General features: G+C 41.0%; 1 protein-coding gene across 2 annotated transcripts in view; it reads right to left on the minus strand.

Annotated features, from left to right (window-relative positions):
* CERS1 (ceramide synthase 1) overlaps positions 1-23,362 on the minus strand; it is a 68,610-nt gene that overhangs the window by 12,866 nt on the left and 32,382 nt on the right. For both annotated transcript variants that reach the window (XM_033953894.1, XM_033953895.1), the window contains exon 2: positions 7,055-7,214. In XM_033953894.1, coding sequence (XP_033809785.1) covers positions 7,055-7,214 — 160 coding nt within the window. The remainder of the gene's footprint in view (positions 1-7,054; positions 7,215-23,362) is intronic.

Here is a 23,362-nt window from a genome sequence, read left to right on the forward strand (position 1 = left end):
CAGGGATGGGTGGAACTAGGCCGTCCTGGGGGTGGGTCTATGTGTTTGGATTTTTCATATGTAAAATCTGGTAATCCTAACCCAAATGGAAACAGTTTTCCGTGATTGCCATAAAATCATTTGTCAGAAAAAAAAACAATTAAATTATTCTAAAATCTAGTACTTTTAAAATCTGTACTGGGGGATCCCCATGCTAGTCAAGATTTTCAGACTATCCACAATGAATATAAATGCAATAAATTTGCATGAACTGCTTCAATTACACACATATTTCCCTTATATTGTTTGCTACCTTGAACTACTATGGAAAGGCAGCATAGAAATGGACTGAATACATTGATAAAGCAGATGAATAACAATGATCCTACCATAAGGTTAACAAACAAATAGTTAAAAGCATCAGAATCTTGAGACTTTTCAATTCTTCTGGAGCACTGTCTGCAAAATTCAGACTAATGCATGCTCACTTTCAGTAAAATTAAAATAAATTCTCCTATATGGTATCTCCAAATTGATGGAGAGGGTATGGGGGGCTTGGCACCTATTTTAATATTTGGCAGGAGTACCCCATTATCCAGAATATTTGGACAGACTGCATAAGGACTTTCTCAGATGTTGCATATGAGCATTTCTGGTGATCCAAACCCATGGTTATGCACTGGCAACCACCAAACTTATCTACCCCATAATTCAGGGTGCTCCTCCCATGTCTGTCCATTCTACAGTATGAAGAGAGGTGGCTCATTGGTGGACAACTAATACTTTACACGGATGGACAATATAAAACCAGTCTCATTTGATAAACTGTGATAACTGTTTTTGGATTGGTATAATTCAAGAACCTCTATTTAAGAAAGTAAAATTTGTATAGGGGTGGGTTTTGTGCACTATATTCTTGGACTCTAACCATGTTTCCAAGTTTATTTATTTATTGATATATCATCTATCTCAAGAATCTCTAGACGGTTTACAGATTGTTGTAGATTGTTTATCGCTGGACTTTGAATCATCTTTTGTAAAACTACTGTGCTGGAGAATCTCCAACAAATATGTTTTTATTGAAAAAAATCAATACAAATTAAAGTTATAAAAAAGAAAAGAGACAACCTGTCTCCCCCCCCTCCCCCAATTTATTTGACAGGAACATTATAGAAAATGATTCCTCTTTTACATCTATCCCATGATGCGATAATGTGGCCATTAGATTTGATCCAAGTCTGTTAGGTCAGGGTGAACTTAGTCATTTAAAAAGAGATTAGCTTTTTACCTTGATAATATCTTTTCCAGTACATAGGGATAGTATTCTGAACCAAGGGTCTTGTATCCGCTCCTGTGAGTTTGTTACAGGTGATCACTGTTTTCAGTACCTCTTCCTTCTCCCCGCTCTCTGCTGCCCCTAGTCAGTTAGTTTCAAAGCTGGCTACAGGAGGAGAGCAGGAGGAGAACGGGGAGACCCCCCAACAAGACTTTGATAGAAACATAGAAAAATGACGGCAGAAAAAAGGGCCATAGCCCATCTAGTCTGCCCACACTAAAGATCCCCTTCCCTAAATTTATTCTCCCAGATATCCTATATGTCATCGAGTCTGCCTATTCCGATGATTCTCCCCCCACTATTACCGTCTTAGAGATCCCACATGTGCATCCCATTTATTCTTAAAATCTGGCACGCTGCTGGCCTTGACAACCTGCACAGAGAGGGGCATAATCGAAAGGGACATCTAAGTCTGTTTATGTCCATCTCGCAAGTCGTCCAAAGTAAAAAACAGCTAAAGACACATTTTCGAAAAATACATCCAACTTTTTTTCGTTTCGAAAATCGTCTAATTATACGTCCTGCCTATCTGATCGTCCAAGTCGCTAAATCGTCCATCTTTATAACACATTTTCATCCAAGTCCAAAACGCCTAGAACAAGCCCTGCTGGACGTGGGAGGGGTCTGCAAAGTGATGGACTGCATACCCAGACATAGCACCTAAATAGTGGGGTACCTTACAGGGCACTGCTGTGAACTTCACAAAAAGGGTGCCATGTCTTCTCCTCACTACAGCTCCCTTGAAGGTCATGGTGAGCCCCCCAAACCACCTCCAGAATCCCCTAGACCCACTTATCTACCACCCCAATAGCCCTTATGGCTGCAGGAGACACTTATATGCCATTCAAAAAGGGTTTTGGGGGTGTATAGGGGAGTGCACATGTTTAAGTATCAATGCAGTGATTACAGGGGCTTATGGGCATGGGTCCTCCTCTCTATGGGTCCCTAACCCACCCCCAAGATGACTTAAGCTGCCTCTGTGCTGGACGACTAGGCTTTCCTATGCCAGGCGGCCAGGTGATGATGGTCTGGATGCTAAATTTTAAAGTTGTGATTAAAATTTTTATGGGGGTCGGTGATCACTGGGGTAGTGTGTGGGGGTCAGTATTATATGTTTTCAGTGCTTATATGGTGAGTTTAGGTGGGTTTTTGTGACTTAGACCATGTTTTAAATGGTCTAAGTCACAACATCCAAGTTCCGTCAATCCTGGGCGATATGACATAGAATTACATTTAAACTGGCACTATTAACGTTCAAAATTTGCCAAATGAAGCAACCACTCTTCCTAGACAAATTCCTCATTCCCTTAGATTGGCTGATCAAAATTTTTTAACTCTTCCCTTTCTAAAAATAATTAGTATAAGAAGGGCAGAAATCTTCTCAGTAATTGCTCCGCAAACTTGGAAAAACCTGCCTTCTTTTATCAGAGCAGGAACATGGTTAGATAAGATTAAGGGCTCTCTTAAAAGTTTCCTGTTTAATGATGTGTTCGAGAGCTAGAGTTAGCACCAAACATAGGGCTCTTCCCCGGGTTTAATTAACTCTTCCACAGTGACAACTCAGCCTTTTCAGGCTAATATCTTATCCCTCCTTCTGCTTTTTACATTATATGGTTTCTTTTCTATTACTTATGTAGTTCTACCCTTCTTTCCCTCTATTTCTGTCAGTGGTAGTCTCGTCTTAGGCTCGTATGACCTATGTATTTTAACCCTGATTTTAATTGTAAATTGCTTAGAAATCTGTATAAGCGTTTAATCAAATTTTAAATAAAACTTGGAAACTTGGAGAAGCATAGCAGACCAAGTAAACATCGAGAGAGAAACAGGAAAATCTTAACTGAAAATCATGGCATGAGAAAGGTATGTGCAAATATGGTCTCTAAGGAGCTCACCGAAGAACAAAAGCATAGGAGAGTCGAAGTTTGCCAAGACCTTTTGGAGAGGCAAGACAATGTTTTGGGCCGTGTTATCACTAGTGATGAAACAAGGATGTACCAATACGACCCTGAAATAGAGGACACGGGGGAAAAATCTGTTCCCGTCACTGCCCTGTCACTGGACCACCTTCCCCTTCACTGCCCCGTCCCCGCCGTCCCCTTCACCGCCCCGCCATCCCCTTCACCACCCTGTCCCCGCAGCATCCACCCTTCCCTCTAGCCACCTCACCACCCTTCAGCAGCCCAAGAATCTCCCTCCCTCCCCATTACCTTTGCAGCGTAAAGAAACTTAAGGGAGGGAAGGCGAATGGTCACCGATCGTGCACGTGGCCCCTTTCCGCCCTCCGGCCAAATCTATCTCCCTCCCTTTACCTTCGCGGTGCTTTAGAAAAGAAACTGATGCCGGCGAAACCTGTGTGTGAGCGGAAGCTTCTCCTCTGACAATTGTCATTTTATAAACACAAGCAAGGTTTATAAACAGAGCAAGGTTCAACAAAATCCATCTCCCCTCCCTTTCACAAATATCCCCTTCACTATTGTGAAAACTGACTAACCCAAATTGCTACAGAATGCTATATAGAAAAATCAAGCTAGCAGAATACTTTAGTCACACATGGCAGGAATAGTGTTAGGGGAGAACAACTAGGGCAACTGCCCCCTGGTCAGAGAGAGAGCCTTAAGCCAGCTGGAAGCTAAAGACGCACAGCCTGGACTTTGCGGTCCCCAGTTATGTCTAAAACCAGCTCTAGCAGGATATATATTTCAAATCTGAAATATTCTAATCACAAAATATAAAATAAATTTATTTTTTTTCTTTTTGTTGTCTGGTAATTTTATTCTTCAAATCAAATTGGTTTCAGGCTTCGGTTTTAGGTTCCTTCTGTCTTCATCGTGGCATGTCTGGCTCCTGAAGGTAAAATTTTTCACAAGAGGAGCTGGGGAGAAGATGCCGAGTCTGACATGGGCACAATTCTTTTTACCACAGGAGTAAGACTTTTCACCGCTCCCACGGGGCGGTAAAAGGTCTTGTCCCAATTCCCGCGGGGCGGTGAAAGGTCTTGTTCCCATTCCTGCAGTAAACCAGTTGCAAATGTCTCCATTCCTGAGGATTTACTGCGGTGACCCGCGGTTTACCATGGTAAACGGTCCCCGTGTCATTCTCTACCCTGAAACAAAGCATCAAAGTGCACAATGGAAGTCAGCCAATTCTCCACGACAAAAAAAAGTTCTGCCAGTCCAAATCAAGAATCAAAACAATGTTGTTAACCTTTTTTTATATTAGAGGGATTGTTCATTATGAATTTGTACCAACTGGACAAACAGTTCACCAAGTTTACTATTTGGAAGTGCTGAAAAGATTGTGTGAAAAAGACAAAAACAACCTGAACTTTTCACCAACAACTCGTGGCTCTTGCATCACGACAATGCACCAATTCACAAGGCACTGTCTGTGAGGGAGCCAGAAAACAAATAACTGTATTGGAAAATTCCTATTCACCTGATCTGGCCCCCAATGATTTTTTTTCTTTATCCGAAGATAAAGGAAATATTGAAAGGAAAACATTTTGATGACATTCAGGACATCAAGGGTAATACAACAACATCTCTGATGGGCATTCCAGAAAAATGAGTTCAAAAATTGCTAGACACTAGCATCAGTGCATGGCTTCCCAGTGGGAGTACTTTGAAGGTGACCGTAGTGATATTCAGCAATGAGTTATGTAGCACTTTTTCTAGGATTAGTTCATAAACTGAATTGTCAGACCTCGTATACAGAAATTATACAATGTCTTCCAATTTACTATAGCTAGCAGAAAAGTCAGAGATGCAACCTTCAACTTGCAGGAGGTCCAGGCAGGCGCATCGACAATGATACCATTCCTATCTACTGGAAAAGATATTATCAAGGAAAGAACCTAATATTTTTTTCAAATGCAATAGGGATGGAATGCTGAACCAAGGGACATAACCTAAGCAGTCCCAGAAACCCTGGGTGGGAGAGAAAAGCCTGACTTCAAACCTAAGGTTCCAAAGGAAGAATCCTCTTGAGCTGCTATGTCCCAGTATGGCAATTCTTATGTTCTAACTTAGAAAAGGGCAATGCGGGGGGTTGACAAGTGATTGTCATCTGTATCTCCAGGGAGCTTAGCCCCATCAGTTCCTACATATAACCTTGTATTGTGCTGCACCGGGTTATGCTTCTGGGGTGAGTGGAGGGAGATATAGAGGTTGGGGTACTGAGAACCTAAGAATCAAGTTATGACTATGTACAGAAGAGTCACAATACATCGTTTTTATTATTATTCATAGTCTTGTTCTGCCTGTTCATAAAGTAAAAGAAAGTAAAAAAAGAAAAAGAAATCCCAGTCTGGATTATCAGCTATGATCTAGAGCAGGGGTGCCCAACACGTCGATCGCGATCGACCAGTAGCTCAGGAAGGCAACGCGAGTCGATTGCTAGACTCGTGTTGCCGTCCTGATCTACCGGGCCGATCAGCCTTCCTCTCCAGTGTTCTCCCTTGGGCCTTTTAGCTGAGCGGTCCGCCCAGCTGTCATCTGCTGCTGCCGCCGCTGCTGAACATTTAAAAAACAACAACCAAAAAACCGCCCGTAGCGAACTTATGCTCCGTGGCTCTAACGTGTGCGTGCCGGCTTCCCTTCTCTTCCCTCCGAAACCGGAAGTTATGTCCGGGGGGGGGGGGGGAGAAGGGAAGCCGGCACGCACATGTTGAGAGCCCTGAAGCAAGCGTTCGCTACGGGCTAAGGCGGGAGACAGGTTAGTGAAGCATTTGCTCTTCTTGCTGCCGGGTCCTGCCTACTTCCTGTTTCCGCGAAGGCAGGACCCGGCAGCATTTCCCCCAATAGGTCGATCGCGATCTTGGGCAGAATTGACGTCGGGGAGAGGAATGCTGGTTGGCCGAAGCAGGAAGAGCTTGGGCCTGCGTCGGCTTTCGAGCCTGTTATTGGTGGCGGTTTGGGTCCTGGTCCCCGATGGCAATGGCTTGGGAGAGGTCAGGGAGAAAGAAAGAAAAAGGGCAGGCAGGGAGACAGAAGGAAAGAAGAGAAACAGAAAAAAAAGAAAGGGAGGCAGAGAGAAAGAAAGGGCAGGGAGAGAGGAAGGAAAAGTTGGGGGAGAGAATGAGGTCTGGAGGAGAGGAAGCATACAGGCTAAAATAAAGGAAGAAAGATTGGATGCACAGTCAGAAGAAGAAAGTGCAACCAGAGACTCATGAAATCACCAGACAAGGTAGGAAAAATGATTTTATTTTAAATTTAGTGATCAAAATGTGTCTGAATTTATATCTGCTGTCTATATTTTACACTAAGATCCCCTTTTACTAAACCACAATAGTGTTTTTTAGTGCAGGGAGCCTATGAGCGTCGAGAGCAGCGCTGGGCATTCAGCGCAGCTCCCTGCGCTCTAAAAACTGCTATCGTGGTTTAGTAAAAAGGGAGGGGGGTATATTTGTTTATTTTTGTATGGTTGTTACTGAGGTGACAGTGCATAGAGTCATCTGCTTTGACCTCTTTGAAAAACCCTGGAATAGGAATGATAATTAACATTTTCTATGCGTACAGTGTGCGTTGTGTTTTTTTTAATTTTATTGTTGGTAGATCATTTTGACTTGGTCATTTTAAAAGTAGCTCGCTAGCCCCAAAAGTGTTGGCACCCCTGATCTAGAGTCACTTCTGCACCTACAAAATTTCTTTGAAGAACAGCCCCAACTCCTCCTCCTTTATTTGTACTGTGGATGGCAGAGGAGGGAGGGGGAACTGCAAGATGCAGGAGCGCTTACCCTACCATGAAAAGCAGAAGGCGGGTCATGGAAGAAGTGATAGTCTTTGCAAAAGAGCAGGTAGGCGCTGTAGGACCAGAAGACTGTATAGATGAGAAGTTTCCAGGCACTCTCTGAAACCTTAGCTGCATCCTTGGGTTGTAGATGACACCACTGAGCAAATGGCTGTGAAACAACAAAGATACACCAAAATAAACACACATGATAATCCATGCAACTGCAGGGTGTCCTTTATCACATGTGGGTTTGACTGCACGGAGTGTGAGATGAGCATTGCAACTCTAACACTCAAGCCTGTACCCAAGTGATGCTTTAATATTATCAATAGTAAAACTGACAAGGCCCTTAGGAACAAAGCCTATGAAGAGGTGGGTAGAGAAGAAGGGGGAGGGACGGGTATAATTGTTGAACAACAATGTTGAATTGTACTGGAAAACTTATGGATTTAATACACTTAAATAAATATAAACTTTAAAAAAACAAAGCAGGCTGCACCCTTTATTGCAGTGTATCTCAAACTGTGTGCCTCCTGAGATTTCTTTTTTTTTTAAAAAAAATCTTTATTCATTTTCAAGACTAATACAAAGTGCCATGAAGCATACAAACATTAATAATCAACATAAGCACTTAAAATCCATAAATAACATTACAGAAGAAAAATATTCCTCCCCTTTCTTCCAACAATTCAATCAAGAAATAAACCAAACAGAAATCCCCCACCCACTCACCCCGTCCTGGATATATGTAAAAATTAACAGTAAATGAAATAAAAACAATTATGTTGAATTAACAAATTATGTCAACGGCCCTCATACTAATTTAAATATTTTGCTATTCCCCAACATATCCGCATTCATCTTTTCATATTTGTATCCTAAACATAAACTGGCCCACCAAAATGAAAAGTTGAGGTGGTTGCAATTTTTCCAATTGTGTGTTATCATTTGTATCACTATCTCTGTCATAATAAGGAAAAGCCTGCATTTGTAACGATCCATAGGAGGCTTGATATGCAGCAAAGTTCCACATATATTTGCCTCATACATCAAAGGGATTGTTGATTCCAGTATGAGGTTAATCTGTCCCCATATTGACTTCCAGAAGCTGAGTATCAAATGACAATAGAACAGATGATCCAGTGCCCCTATGTTCAGATGACAGTGCCAGCATCTATTAGATTTAGAACTGTCTAACTTATGTAACCTAACAGGGGTCCAAAAAGATCTATGTAACAGAAAAAAACATGTTTGTCTCATAGATGCTGACGCTGTCCAGATATGTGGCCATCGAGATGCAGAAATATACTGCTTTATCTCAATGCTCCCCCAAAGGACCCCCAAATCTTTAAGTTTCAAGTTTATTAGCATTTTATGAATCGCCTATCGTAATATCTAGGCGATGTACACTCTAAAAGCCACAGATAGTGGTTTCACATATAATTTTGACAAATTAGACTTATTACAGACAATACAAAACATAATCAAAATTTTAAGAAACAGTCAATACAATACATTTAAAGTCAAAAAATAACATGACTGGGTAGGAAAGGAGGGAAAAGTTACATCATTTTTATCTATTAAAATTTACATGAATAGGAAAACACATTATGGGGTAAGGGGAAAAAAAGTCCAATGTTTGTAATAAAATGTATAAAAGTTATGTGTGTTATATCGTGTGTTCAAATGCATCTTGAAATAAAAAAGTTTTTAAAAATCTTTTAAATGTTTGTAAGTCTTTTTCTATTCTTATGTAATTTGGTAATGAGTTCCACAACGTGGGTGCCATAACTGAAAAAATGTCGTTTCTTCTTATACCAATAATTTTCAAGGAGGGGATAGATAATAAGTTCGAAGCCGATGATCATAAGGAACGTACGGAATTGTGTGGAATGATCATTTTAGAAATAAATTGCGGTTCATTGAAAGTCAGAGTTTTATGTACTAACAGTATAATTTTGAATGTAATACGGTGGGAAATGGGTAGCCAATGTGATTTAATCAATAATGGGGTGACGTGATCATATTTTTTAGCTTTGTGAATTAATTTTATTGCAGTGTTTTGAATTATCTGAAGTCGTCTTTTTTCTTTCTGGGTTATGTTAATGAAGAGGGAATTACAATAATCTATTTTAGATATGATAAGAGAATGAATCAAAATATTGATGGATTTGGAGTCAAGAAAGGTGGAAATTGATCGAATAAGACGTAGTCTATAGAAGCATGATCTAACTATTTCGCTTATATGATTGTGAAAAGATAGGTCTGCGTCAATTATTACTCCGAGAATTTTCAGTTTAAATACAGATTCTATAGGGATGTTGTTTAGAATAAATGGAGATATTGGTATTAGATTTGCTTTCCAGGTGAAAAGCATAGTCTTGGATTTCTGTATATTTAGTGCCAGTTTGTTACAATTTAACCAGTTTTTTATTATTTCTAGTTTTTTGTTAATGGCTTATATTTCTACATCTTTTTCTGGGTCAATGGGATATATGATTTGTATATCATCTGCATAGGAGAAAGTTGTAAAGCCCAGTGATTGAGAAATAGTAAGAAGAGGTGATAAGAAAATGTTAAATAGGAGAGGAGATAATATTGATCCTTGCGGTACCCCGTAGGTAGAGGAGTAATCTGATGAAAAAACATCATTAAATTTGACTCGGGAAGTACGGTCGGATAAAAATGAAGTTAGCCATTGTAAAACTTGACCGCCTATGCCTAGTGATTGCATCCGATTTAATAAAAGTTCATGATCAATTGTATCAAAGGCGGCAGATAAGTCTAATGAAAAAAGGGCGACTGATTTATGGTGGTCGAGGTAATAATGGATATTTGTTATGAGACCGATCATTGAGTATTCTGTACTATGGTGTTTTCGAAAACCTGTTTGGTTGGGGTGAAGGGCATTCGAGGATTCGATAAAGTCGGAGAGCTGTTTTATTTTGTTCTAAATTAGTAAATTCTTTTACAAGTTGTTTCCTACTATGTACTGAATATGAGATTATTTGTCCCCTCATGGTAGCTTTGAAAGCATCCCACAGGGTTTCTAATGAGATTTCCTCCGAGGCATTAAGTTGAAAATATTCATTCATTTTTAATTGAAATTCTTCTAGAAAGTTTGAATCTGCAAGAAGTGTATTATTAAATCTCCACACAGATCTATTACAAACTTGTTCAGCATATTCAAATTTAATCCAAACTCCACTATGATCTGACAAAATAATTGGCTTTTGTTACCTGCTGAACTAACTTATCTAATACAAAAATATAATCTATTCGTGAAAATGATTTATGAACCTGGGAACAAAAGGAAAATTCCCAATCATTAAAATGAAGAATCCACCATATATCCTCAAGTGCACAGGAATGTACCAAGTTATCTAACCCTAATGATTTTATTATTCTACTTAGTTTTTTATCCAGTAATGGATCCATAACAGCGTTAAAGTCCCCTGCCACAACTAAATTAGAAGCAGCCAGTGGTAGTATCAACTGTTGAAGAGTCTTGAAAAATTCAGCTTGATGTGAGTTAGGGGCATAGATATTAAACAGTGCCAACATGTCCACATAAATCCATCTACCTACAGGATCAGCAGAATTCAAATTAAAAGAAGCTAAACATTTATTATTAACTAGAATAGCAACACCCACCTTTTTACCTATCGCAGGGGCAAACAAACATTGTTTAACCCACCTTCCAACTTTTTTGATTCCATGGCATTTAAGTGCGTCTCCTGAATACAATATATATCAGCATCCTGGTTTTATTAGAAAATTAAGTGTTCTTTTCCTCTTAATTGGATGGTTAAGACCATTGACATTTAATGAAAATATTTTTAAGGACATTTTTAATTATTTGCAATAACATTCATAATAGTAAGTCCCTTCCCTTTATATCATATCCCAAAGCATAATTCCCTATACATATCCAGGACTCTATCCCACCCACAACCCTCCCTAACCCTACCCTTAAAATCCTAAACCATTTAAACCCTCCACCCCCTTGAAATTTCCATGGTCAACTTAGATGCTTGTAGGTGGGCCCATGACCTACCCCCACCCTCCCTACAATCAAATTATCAATTACATACATTAATATATACCTTGAAGTAAAAAAAATTATTCCCTTTTCAAGTGCATTAAAATATGAGAGAATTAAAGCAAAATGTCCTTATATATGTTCATATATACCTAGATAAAACCCCAAAATCAATTCTAATAGACAGAGACTCTAATTACAATTTCATGAAATATCAAGTCTATATTTACTTTACTATGGACTATTTCCCTCTAAATTCGCAATAACATATGTAATTGTGTCCTGATACCCCAATTAAAATAAATGTACTCTTTTTCATCATGAATACATTAATGGAGTTATCAAACTTACCCAAGCTTCCTAAATCAATTGCCATATAAAAGAAAACAAAGAAATAAACATTTCAAGCTATTACTGTATACAGATATAATTATTTACTAAAATTAGCAACATACATTCAACTTCATATTTATCCTCCCTGAAACATTATAATTCATCCTAAATACTGATACTCAATCAACCAAATAATTTATGTTACCTTAAAAGCTCATAGAATTAATTACCTCAAATCATGCGCAAGATTTAATACCTATCCTATTAAAATTGTTATGAATGCCTTGCCCCCATAAAAACATAAAATAAATATTCTCTTATGCTATCTTTCCCATATTTATTAAACCCCTTAATAACTATAGCAACCTTATCCTTAAGATCTCTAAACTTCATTCCCAAAATATCAATCAATTAAATCCCTAAACATTCTTAAGAGACCCATTAAATAATCCACCACTAGGAGATTTTACTCTGTTTTCACTTTAGGCCAATGCCTGCACGAAGAGATGTACTTTTAGGGCTCCTTTTACAAAGGCGCGCTAGGGCCTTAACGCTTGGAATAGCGCATGCTACAATGTCACGCATTCTAGCCGCTACTGCCTCCTTTTGAGCAGGAGCTAGATTTTTGGCTAGCGTGCGCTATAGCACGTGCTAATCTGGTGCATGCAGTAAAACCCGTAGCACACCTTCGTAAAAGGAGCCCTTAGATCATCTTAGTTGTCTTTGTCAGGATGGGCCTCCATAGAATCGTGGTCTGTAACCTCGGTGCATATTCGGTTAAAACTTCACAGTCTTACCCTCTCTCACACTGCGAAGGTACTTCCTTGAGTTGTTCTTCTTTATGACAGTCTGGTGTCCTTCTTTTTTCCCCTCCAGTGGTCACCGTGCCGAGCTTGCTGTCAGCGGCGGCAGGCTGCGGCTGCTGCTATGTCTCAGCCTCGCTGCTCATGCTGCTTGTTACGGTGCTGCTTGTTGGTTTCCCTTCAGAGGTGGTTGTTTCGGGCCGGCGGTGGCTCTCTGTTCCAGGGGGTTTCAATTGGGCTGGAGGGAGGCTTTTTTTTTTGTGCGGCAGGGAGGAACAGGAAGCGATTTCCTGTCCCGTTGTCCCCGTTGTCCCAGCTTCGGGATGCTGTCCCTGAAAATGGGACATTTCAGTGTCCAGAAGCTGTGTGGGGACAATGGGACAGGGGATCTAAAAATGGGACGGTCCCATTCAAAACGGGACGTATGGTCACCTTATGCATGCAGTACAACCCCAGAGAAATAGAAACAAATTAATTTCTTCCCGAACAGTGTAAAATATACCCCCTCCCTTTTTACAAAATCACAATAGTGGTTTTAGTGCAGGCCGGCACGCTGATTGCTCTGTGCTGTTCCCAACACTCATAGGAGTGTTGGGAGCAGTGCAGAGCATTCAGCGCACCAGCCTGTGCTAAAACTGCTATTGCGGTTTTGTAAAAAGGGGAGGGGGGGTAAACAGCAGATGTAAATTCTCAAAACTGGCACATTTCAATCACTAAATTGAAAATAAAATCATTTCCCCTACCTTTGTTGTCTGGTGATTTTATTTTTCAAACCATCTTTTCCCAGTCTGACTGCACTTCCTTCTGTCTGTGCTCTTAACTGTGTATTCAGGGCCACCTTATCCATTTATTTTTCTCTCCTTCACTTTCTGCCCTACATCTTTAGCATTAACTTTTAACATTCAACTTTCTTCCATTTTTCTGCTTTCTTCTCAAAATTTATCTACTTTTCCATGTCTTCCCTTCCCAATTATCCCTGTGTACCATTTCCTCTCACTTTCTTCTTCAGTATTCCAATCTGTCCATAAAAAGCATTTCTTCTTATCTTTCCCTGCCACACCCATTGCTGTGCACCATCTCATCCCTCTCTCTCCCTCTCCTGTGGTCAGACATCTGTCTTCCCCCTCCCCTCCTCCGGTTTGGCATCTTTCTCCTCTCCTTCCCATAGCCTGGAATCTCTCTCCTCTCCCCAGGGGTCTGGCACCTCTCTCTTCTTCCCTCCCTTTTCATGTGGTCTAACATCTCTCTTCTTCTCTCCTCTCCTTTCTGTGATCTGGCATCTCCTTTCTGCAGTTTTGCATCTCTTCTCTCTCTTTCCCTTCCATTCCATGGTCTGGAATCTCTCTCCTTCTCATTCCACTGGTCTGACATCTTTTTCTTCCCTCCTTCCATCACCTTTCTCCAGAATCTGACATCTCTTCCTTCTTTGGAGTCATCTCTCCTCCCTCCCAGTGTAACATTTTTTTTCTTCCCTCCTCCCACCACTATCATGTCCAACAAATTTCCCTCTTTCTTCCTTTCTCCATGTATACCATCTCTCTTTCCCTCCCACTCCATATACCTATATCCAACAATCCTTTTTCTCTTCTCTCACCCACCAGCAGCATCTCTCTTTCCCTCCATTCCCATCACCCCACCCATGCATCTCTCTTTCCTTCCCTTCCCACCACCCCACTAATGCATCTTTCCCTCCCTTCCTAACCCCAAGCCCGTGAAGCATTTGTCCTTCCCAACCCCCTCCCAGCCAGTGCAGCATCTGTCCTTTCCACATTCCCAACCCAGCCTCCCCTCAGCTGGATCCTGTGGTACGACCTTATTCCAGTTCCTGACTCCCCCGCCTACCACCTCCCCATTGCTATAATTTAAAATCTTCTGGCAGCTGGCAGCAGCTTCCTGCTGTCAGCCTGCCCTGGAAGTGTTCTTTCTGCAGCACTTCCTCTTTCCGCTTAGGCAGGACGCTGCAGAAAAAACACTTCCGGGTCAGGCTGATAGCAGGAGGCTTGCTTCATTGTGCCGCTGGCTGCCTGAAGATTTTAAATTACAGCGGCGGGGGAGGTGGTAGGGGGGGGAGAGCCATATTTCTGGTGGATAATTTTTGGGGAGGCCATGGCCCCTGAGGCCTCCCCTGTTCCGATGCCTATGGTTCCAGGGAAGGAGAAGACGGAGGGGACAAACAGAACCAGCAGTGGCACACAGGGTTCTGGCCCCACATATGATTTAATTTTCTTTGCAGCCTCTGGAGAAAGGGAGACAGCAACAGGGACGGGAAATCCTTCCTACTTGTTCTTGCAGCCACAGACTCCAGCAGGCAGCAATCCCTCAGAGGTATTAGTGAGTGAAGCGGGGGGTGGAGGGAGAGAAAGAAATGGAGCAATTGTGGGATGAGATGAGACAATGCCGTTTCAGACTATAACTTGTGATAAAGATTTTAGTTGTCTGATAGGAACTTCTGTCTCCTATCAGCATTGTAGGAAATTATTGAAGACTTACTTATTTGCAAAATTCTTGTATTGTACTTCACTCTGATTGTTCAGTTTTTATTTCAATTTTGTTAACTGCATAGAACTTTAACGTACTGCGGTATATAAATACATTTTTATGTTATGTTATGGGAGGAAAGAGAGAGAGACTATTGGTTGGGGGAGACAGCTGATGCTGGATTGAGAGGGGGAGAGAGACAGAGGGATTCACACCTAATCTAATCTAATTCTTGGTTTTATATACTGAGACTTCAACCTAAGAGTGCTTGACTCGGCTTCCAATAGTTAGATTACGCTGAAAGAAACATATTAATTGGATCTTTTTTTTTTTTTTAACTTTATTCATTTCAAATCTTAAATCAAGTACAAATTGACATTTATCAATTAAGCATTCAAATACACTTGAAATCCTATAATTGATCATCATAATATAAAATATTACCCCTCCCTTATTTATTTATGAAAATGATTTGTTTCAATTATAATCAAAAATACCCACCCCCTCCACCCCTTAATGTCTTTAAATTTTTATACAGGGAAGAATATTTTTAATCTTTACAATAATCTATTAATGGCCTCCACACATCTTGAAATTTGTTATAATTTCCTTTTTGGACAGCTAGTGTCCTTTTCATTTTATATATATGGCATAGAGAGTTCCACCAAAAACAATAATTAAGTCTATTCCAATTCTTACAATTGTAAGTGATCTGTTGAATGGCAACCCCAGTTAAAATTAGCAATAACTTGTTATTATTAGATGAGATTTGTTTCTTAGTCCTCATTTCTATACCAAATAAACTGTGTCATATGATAATGCCACATGATTTTCTAATAGGGAATTAATTTAATTCCAGATTGATTTCCAAAATTCTAATATATATGGACAATAGAATAACAAATGATCTAAAGTCCCTGCTTCAAGATGACAATGCCAGCATTTATCAGATTTAGAGCTATCTAATTTTTTTAAATGAACAGGGGTCCAGAAAGCTCTATGCAGCAAGAAAAACCACATTTGTCTCATAGATGCAGACATTGTACATCTCATCCTCCAAGACCAAATACATGGCCATTGAGATACCATAATTTTGTGCTTAATCTCAATACTCCAAATGTCTCTAAGACCATTCCTTGGTGTTGTTTTTTTTCAATAATCCAGATGTTAATTTGTACCACTGTGCGGCCTGGTGTCCCATAAAGTCTGCTTGAAAGCATAGGAATTCTAAACTATATTGATTATTAAGATTTTTCCATTCAGGGAACCCCACCTGAATGGCCTGCTTCAGTTGCAGCCATTTATAAATTTTTGATTTATTCAAGCCAAATTTTTGTTGCAACTGTGAAAAATCAAGCAGTTTACCATTAGACATTATATCATCAAGAGTACGAATTCCTGCTATTAACCATTGCTTCCAGACAAGCTTAAATCCGCCAATTTGAATCTTGGAGTTAAGCCATATTGTTTGATTTGTAGATTTATGAATTGGATTAGAAGTTAAATTATCTATCAATTTTAAAGTTTTCCAGGTGTCAATTAATATTTTATTTTCTTTGTACAGCCTAGGCATTTTAGTACTAATAATATGACACAGCATTACAGGAGACATGAATTGCCATTCCAGCCTTAACCAATCTGGTAATTTTTCCATGAGTTCTGAGAGGACCCAATACATACCTTGGTGCATAATATAGGATTGATGATACCTATAATAATTTGGGAAATTTACCCCTCCCTCTCCAATTGATTTTTGTAAAGTCACTAAGGCAACTCTAGCTATTTTACCTTGCCAGATAAATTTTGTAAGAATACTATTTATTTTTTTGTAAAAAGACCCCTGAAAAAACACTGGTATCATTCCCATTTGGTAACAAACCACAGGTGAAATCATCATTTTAACTGTTTGAACTCTTCCCCACCATGAAATATGTAAAGGATTCCAATGCTCACATAATTCAGTAACCTTCTGTAATATATGTTTTTCATTTATTTTTATGTCTCATCTAATGTATTTTTAATCCAAATACCTAAATATTTTATTCCTTCATCTTTCCAGACAAAAGAAAATGTATCAAATAATCCTTTTGTACAATAAACATTGAGTGGAAGGACTTCTGATTTATTCCAATTTATTTTATAACCTGAAAATTTTCCAAATTTATTAATCAAGTTAAGTAAATTTGGAATAGTCGTTTCAGGATTCCTCAAATAAAGCAAAATATCATCCGCATAAGCAGAGACCTTATATTTCTGATCTCTACGAGGAATTCCCTGAATCTCCCTTGATTGCTGAATTGCTAATAATAAGAGTTCTAATACAATAACCCCTCTCTGCAACTTAAAATATTCTGAAAAGTTATTATTAATATATAATCATGCAGTAGGGGAGCTATACAACGTTTGAATCATTTGTATGAATCCTGATCCAATTTCAAACCATTCCATTGCTTGATACATAAAGGACCATTCCACTCAATCAAAAGCTTTTTCTGCATCTAGCGAAACACAAAAAGCTGGATCACTTATATCTTTAGACAAATTTAACATATGTAAAGCCAATCTAGTGTTATTAGAAGAATGTCTCTGAGCTACAAATCCAGTCTGATGCATTCCAATGAAGTGGAGGGAGAGTTTTAGCCAAACGTAAAATAATGTTTTAGCCAAAATTTTCCCATCTACATTTATTAAAGAAATAGGTCTGTAGTTTGAAACCAATGTGGGATCTTTATTTGGCTTTGGTAAAACAATAGTAATTGATTCTGCCATAGTTCCTTTTATACAACCATTATCCAATTGTGTTTGATATAATTTTAATAAATAAGGTAATATGGTATTTTGAAAAGATCTGTAGAACTCTACTGTGAAACCATCACCACCTGGAGCGGATCCAACTCTAAGGGACCCCAATGCTGTTTGTAATTCTTTTAGTGATATTGGCTTTTCCAATTTTTCTTTTATGTGATCAGGAATTTTTGGTCCTTTAACTAAATTTTAAAATTCTAACCCTTCTTTTTCCTTGTTTGAATAAGGCTCAGAAGAATATAAGGATTTATAAAATTTCAAAAATTGTTTTAAAATTAAATTAGTTTGAGAATATTCAATCCCTTTTTCATCTTTCATCAACAATATTTTTGTTTTCCGTTTTTTTGCTTTTAAATAATTTGCCAATAATCTTCCTGCCTTATTCGAATTTCCATAATACTTTGTTGAAATCTTTTCTTACCATTTTAGAAGAAATCTCATTATATTTCCATTTAATTTTTAATAATTCTTGTAAAGTAGAATTGTCCCAATTATTAATTAAGTTTGATTCTAATCTCTTTATTTCTTGTTCCAAATTAGAAAATTGTTTTTTAATTTGATTTTTTAGTAAATGTTGAATAAGAAATGATTTGTCCTCTTATGGTAGCTTTAAAAGCATCCCAAATTGTTTCTATAGAGATATCTTCAATATTGTCAAATTGAAAGTATTCAAGTTGAATTCTCTCAATAAAATTTGTATCTGCAAGCAATGTATTATCAAATCTCCATATTGATTTATTATTCATTTGATCAATTAAATTTATTTTGATCCATACCCCTCCATGATAAGATAGAATGATTGGATCAATGCATGCTTGTGTAACTTGTTGAACTAAGTTAATCTGAAACAAATAAATAATCTATTCTAGAAAAAGATTTATGGACCTGGGAGTAAAAAGAAAATTTCTGATCATTAAAATGAAATAGTCTCCATATATCATGCAAAACACAATTTTGTACCAAATTATCTAACCCTAATGACTTCATACATCTACTGTTTTTTTATGTGTAAATATGTTTATTGAACAAGAGAGTAAAAACAGCATACCATGAATCAAAACATTTTCTCCATACCAGTTCAATTCCCAATCCCCCCCATCCCCCCTCCCACCCCACCCAGGCAGCAGCAACGAAAACCAGTGTGAGAAACAAACCAGAAGCATCTCAAGCATCCCAGAGTTGTCTACGAACATAGGGAGTAAAGGTCAAACTAAAAGAATACCAACATTGACGAAAAAGTCTGCCTGCCTTGGCTGACATGTCCACTATGTCTCTGCGCTCCAGCAACATTTGCTGTAGCATTAATGCTCTCCACTGTTGAAAAGTCGGGGGTTGAGAAGAAAGCCACTGCAACAGAACACACTTCCTCCCCAGCAGTATAGTCCTCTTAAGAAAGGCCGAACAGCCCGGCTTGGGCGGGTGGAAACGAATCTGTAGAGTAATGAGGAAACTCGGATGGAGTCTCCAGGAGCACCCCCATAGCTGGGCCACAGCAGATACCAATTGCAACCAAAAGGCAGACACCAGTGGGCAGGTCCAAAACATATGTCCAAAAGATGCCATGGGTTGTTTGCATTTACCACAGCCGTGCTCCGCACTAATCCCCATTACATGAGCTCTCTTGGGGGGATAGAAGGCTCGCAAGAGGAATTTATAATTGCGTTCCCACTCCATGGAAGAGAGACGTAGGGCGTTCCCCAAGCAAAGTCCCTTTCGAATCATGGCTGTTGTGATGGGCACCTGCAAATCCTCAGTCCATTTCCTGGCCAAGGCCGGAAAATCTATATCTCCCAGGCAGTCTAGTAGCAACCCATGATACATTCTCAGGGGTATCAGGTCCTGTGCTGTCAGTTCAAGGACTTCGTGTAGTTTAAGGTAGGTCTCCTCACACAGCACCGCCGGTGTCAAGTTCCGCAAGTAATGCTGTAATTGTCTGTATGCAAACCAATCAGCAGCGGTGAAGTGGAACTGTGTGGTTAAGTCAGGAAAGGAGATGGGAAGTCCCGTGTGATGTACGGCCTGGGAGATGTACTGAAGCCCCACTGAAGTTCATCGATGAAACGGTCCAGAATCCAGGCCAGGTGAAAAATCTCCATTGCCGGCAATGGGCAAGCAAGACGTCACCCTGGAATTGATCTTCAACAGTCTGCACAAGGATTTCCAAGCTCTGCGCATGGCCGGTAGAAGTGGATGAGAGCGAAGCTGTGGTAAGTCTGGCAAGTGTAGAGCATGTAATAAATAACTAAAATGGTAGGGTTTAAAGCAATAACATTCAATCTCCGGTAGAGAAAAATATTTAGTATCACAAAACCAATCATGGATATGTCTTAACTGGCAAGCAAGGTTAAATCTAGAAACACTCAGGAGACCCAACCCCCCTTTCCTACGAGGTAACATCAACTTGGATAAAGAAATCCTAGCCCGCTTCCCCTGCCATAGATATGCATTAAGGTTGTGTTGAGATACATGAGCGGGGGAGAGCATGATGGGGAGCATCTGTAGGACATAGAGCCATTGGGGCAGGATCATCATGTTGTAGAGGGCAATACGGCCCGAAAGGGACAAGAGAAATCGTCTCCAGTTAGTAAGAGTAGACTCCGTACGACGGAGCAGAGGTAAGATGTTTGCAGTGTACAGCCTATCCAGGTCCCGAGGTATAACCACCCCCAAGTAACGCAAGAAGGAAGCAGCCCATTGTAATGGAAACTCCCCTTGCCAACCCTGACGTACTGCATCTGAAGTTGGCAAAGCCAGGGATTTCTGCTTGTTAAGGGTCAAGCCAGAGTAAAGATGAAATTCGTCAAGGATGTCCAACGCACGAGACAGGGATCGATGAGGGTCCCCCAGAGTGAGTAAAAGGTCATCCGCAAATGCCAACACCCGCAACTGGGCAGAACCCTCAGACAATCCTACAATCTCATCATCTCTCTGAAGAGTACGCAACAAAGGGTCCAAATACAACAAGAAGAGCAGCGGAGACAATGGACATCCCTGGCGTGTCCCCCTACCCACAAGGAAGCCAGGAGAGCGCACCCCATTAACCAATATCGAGGCAGTGGGATCTGAGTAGAGCGGTCGGAGCAAGGCCAAGTAACTGTCCGGGAGTCCTATATGCTGTAATACCTGAAATAGATACTGCCACTGAACCTTGTCAAAGGCCTTTGCCGCGTCCAATCCAACTAGCAGACCCGGACATTGAGTATGTTGTGCCCGCGAGAACGCCATCAACACTCTCCGAACGTTCAAAACCGAGTGCCGCTCCCGAACAAAACCCACCTGCTCTGGCACTATGATGGAAGGCAACAAAGGTGCTAACCTATCTGCCAGCACTCGAGCTAAGATTTTTATGTCTACGTTCAAGAGCGAAATCGGCCGGTAGGATTCGATCTCGGTGGGCGGTTTAGATGGCTTTGGAATCAGAGTGATGAGAGCGTCATTCGCATAGCAGGGAAATGCACCGCGGTCACGAACTGCCGAATAATAATTCAGCAGGGGCTCCCCCAGGACCGATGATAAGATCTTATAGAACTCCGGAGAATAACCATCCGGCCCCGGAGCCGTGCAAGTCTTCAATGTTTGTATTGCTCGCAACACCTCTTGTGTGTGTAAGGGCCTATCTAATCGAGATTTCTGGGCTGGCGATAATTTGGGCATCCCCGCATCCTCTAAGTAATCACTCACATCAGGACCCATATAGGGACCCGGGGAAGCATAAAAGCCCTCAAAATAATTTTTGAAACAATCTGCAATTGCCACTGCCGAGGTCAATATGTTCCCCGAGGTCTCTCGGATCATAGGAATATACCTAGAACCCGACCAGCTTTTAGTTACTGATGCTAGCAACTTCCCCGCCTTGTTTCCGTGTTTATAGAATCGAAACTTTCTATAAAATAACAATTTTTTCGTGCGTTCATGGATAAGGGTATTCAACTCAGCCAAAACCGTTTTATACATGTCATTAGTGGCCACCGACGGGGAATTCAGCAGTTCACGTTTCAACTGCCGCGAATGACGCTCAAGTTGTACTATGCGATGTGCAATGCGTCTGGTCCTAGAGGCAACGTAAGCTATAATATCTCCACGCAACACCGCTTTAGCAGTGTCCCAAAATAAAATAGGTTGTTCCATGTGTTGCGCATTGAAGGAGCAATAAGCCTCCCATTTGTTCATTAGAAATTCCCGAAAATGAATGTCTTCATGCAAGTACGCAGGAAATCTCCATCCCGCCCCCGAGCTCACAGGGCCCCCCACTGCAACATCAAGCCAAATCATGTGGTGATCCGACACCTCGAGAGGGCCAATGGTAGCCTCCGAGACTTGAGCAAACAGCGTCTCAGATAAAAGTGCATAATCAATCCTGGAGAAAGAACCATGGGCTCTGGACTGGTGAGTGTAATCTCTCTCCGTGGGGTGTAGTAGCCGCCAAGGATCCACCAGTCCCAGAGCTCGACAAAGATAAGGGATTCCCCTAGTCTGCCTCCCAGACGATATCCCCAAACCCCCAGAGCGATCAACGCCCGGGTCCATTACCTGATTCAAGTCACCCACTACAATCAGGGGACAGTCTGAATCTTGCAAACAGATATTAACCAAGTTTTGAAAAAAGGAATGTTGATATTTGTTAGGGCCATATCCCACCAAAAGCCGAAAGGGCCCCCCAGGTCCAACCACCCGCACCAAAAGGTAACGACCCTGAGTGTCACGCCTCAAAACCTGGACTGTACACTGCAAGCCCCTCCTAAATAGAATCGCCACCCCCGCCCTTTTTCCAGGGGAGGAGGCATAATGCAAGTCCCCAACCCAGCCCCGGCGCAATTTCTGGTGTTCTAAATCTGTAAGTCTAGTCTCTTGTAGACAAGCTATGTCTGCCGAGTGATGTTTCAGTTGAGACAAAATTTTTGTGTGTTTGGCAGGGGAAGTAATGCCCGATACATTCCAGGAAAGTATACGCAACTTCCGGTCACCCATCAGAGGCCAACATCAGACTCACCACAGCTAGCAAAGGTTTCTAGTAAACAGAGTCCTAGGGCGCCCAGCCCCACCCCAAGACTCACACTCACACGCCATGCAGACATCCTCACCAATCTGAAAGAAAATGACCCATGACAACCCTGAAAAAGAAAAACAAAATGAACTAATAACAGTGCTGCTGCCACCCAGGACCCCCCCTCTCCCCAAATCCCCCCAACTGCCCCAATCTTCCCCCACATGTGGGAGCTAAGAGGTCACCTGAGACGTCCCATCCAGGGCCGCCCTGCCCCATCAGAGTGTGCGCCCCTAAGGGCCCAAAAGACAAAGTCCCCCTGCTAATGAACCAGAACTAGCAAATGTCACAAACAAACCACATTGCATGACTAATGTCAGTTCAATCAGTCTGTTCCCGGGTCCGGGTACCAAGAAGCTTAATAAATGTAGCCGCCTCATCCGGCGAATGAAAGGATTTCCAGATCCCATTTCGCTGGATCCACAATATAGCTGGGTAGTTGAATTGGAATCTCTGCTTGAGCTCCGATAACTGTGCACACAGTGAATAAAAAGGCTTCCTCCTCTCCTGCAGGGCCATGGAGTAATCTTGGCTAATGCGAATCGGTGAGCCATCATATTTCAAAGTGTCTTTCTTGGTTCTGTACTGTTGTAGTATCTCCACTTTGTGCCTGAAGTTTAAGAGCTTTAAGATGACCACACGTGGTCTGGTTTCCAGGCCAGGGCGAGGGCCCAAACGATGCGCTCTTTCAATGCGCACAGGCCCGCAGCAGAAGAGAGCGGCAGCTCCTCTCGCAGCCACCCCTCCAGCAATTCCGGCAGCGAGCGATCCGGGATCGTTTCCGGGACACCCATCAGGCGCAGGTTCGAGCG

The sequence above is a fragment of the Geotrypetes seraphini genome, chromosome 8 (assembly GCF_902459505.1).
Source record: "Geotrypetes seraphini chromosome 8, aGeoSer1.1, whole genome shotgun sequence".
Taxonomy (NCBI): Eukaryota; Metazoa; Chordata; class Amphibia; order Gymnophiona; family Dermophiidae; genus Geotrypetes; species Geotrypetes seraphini.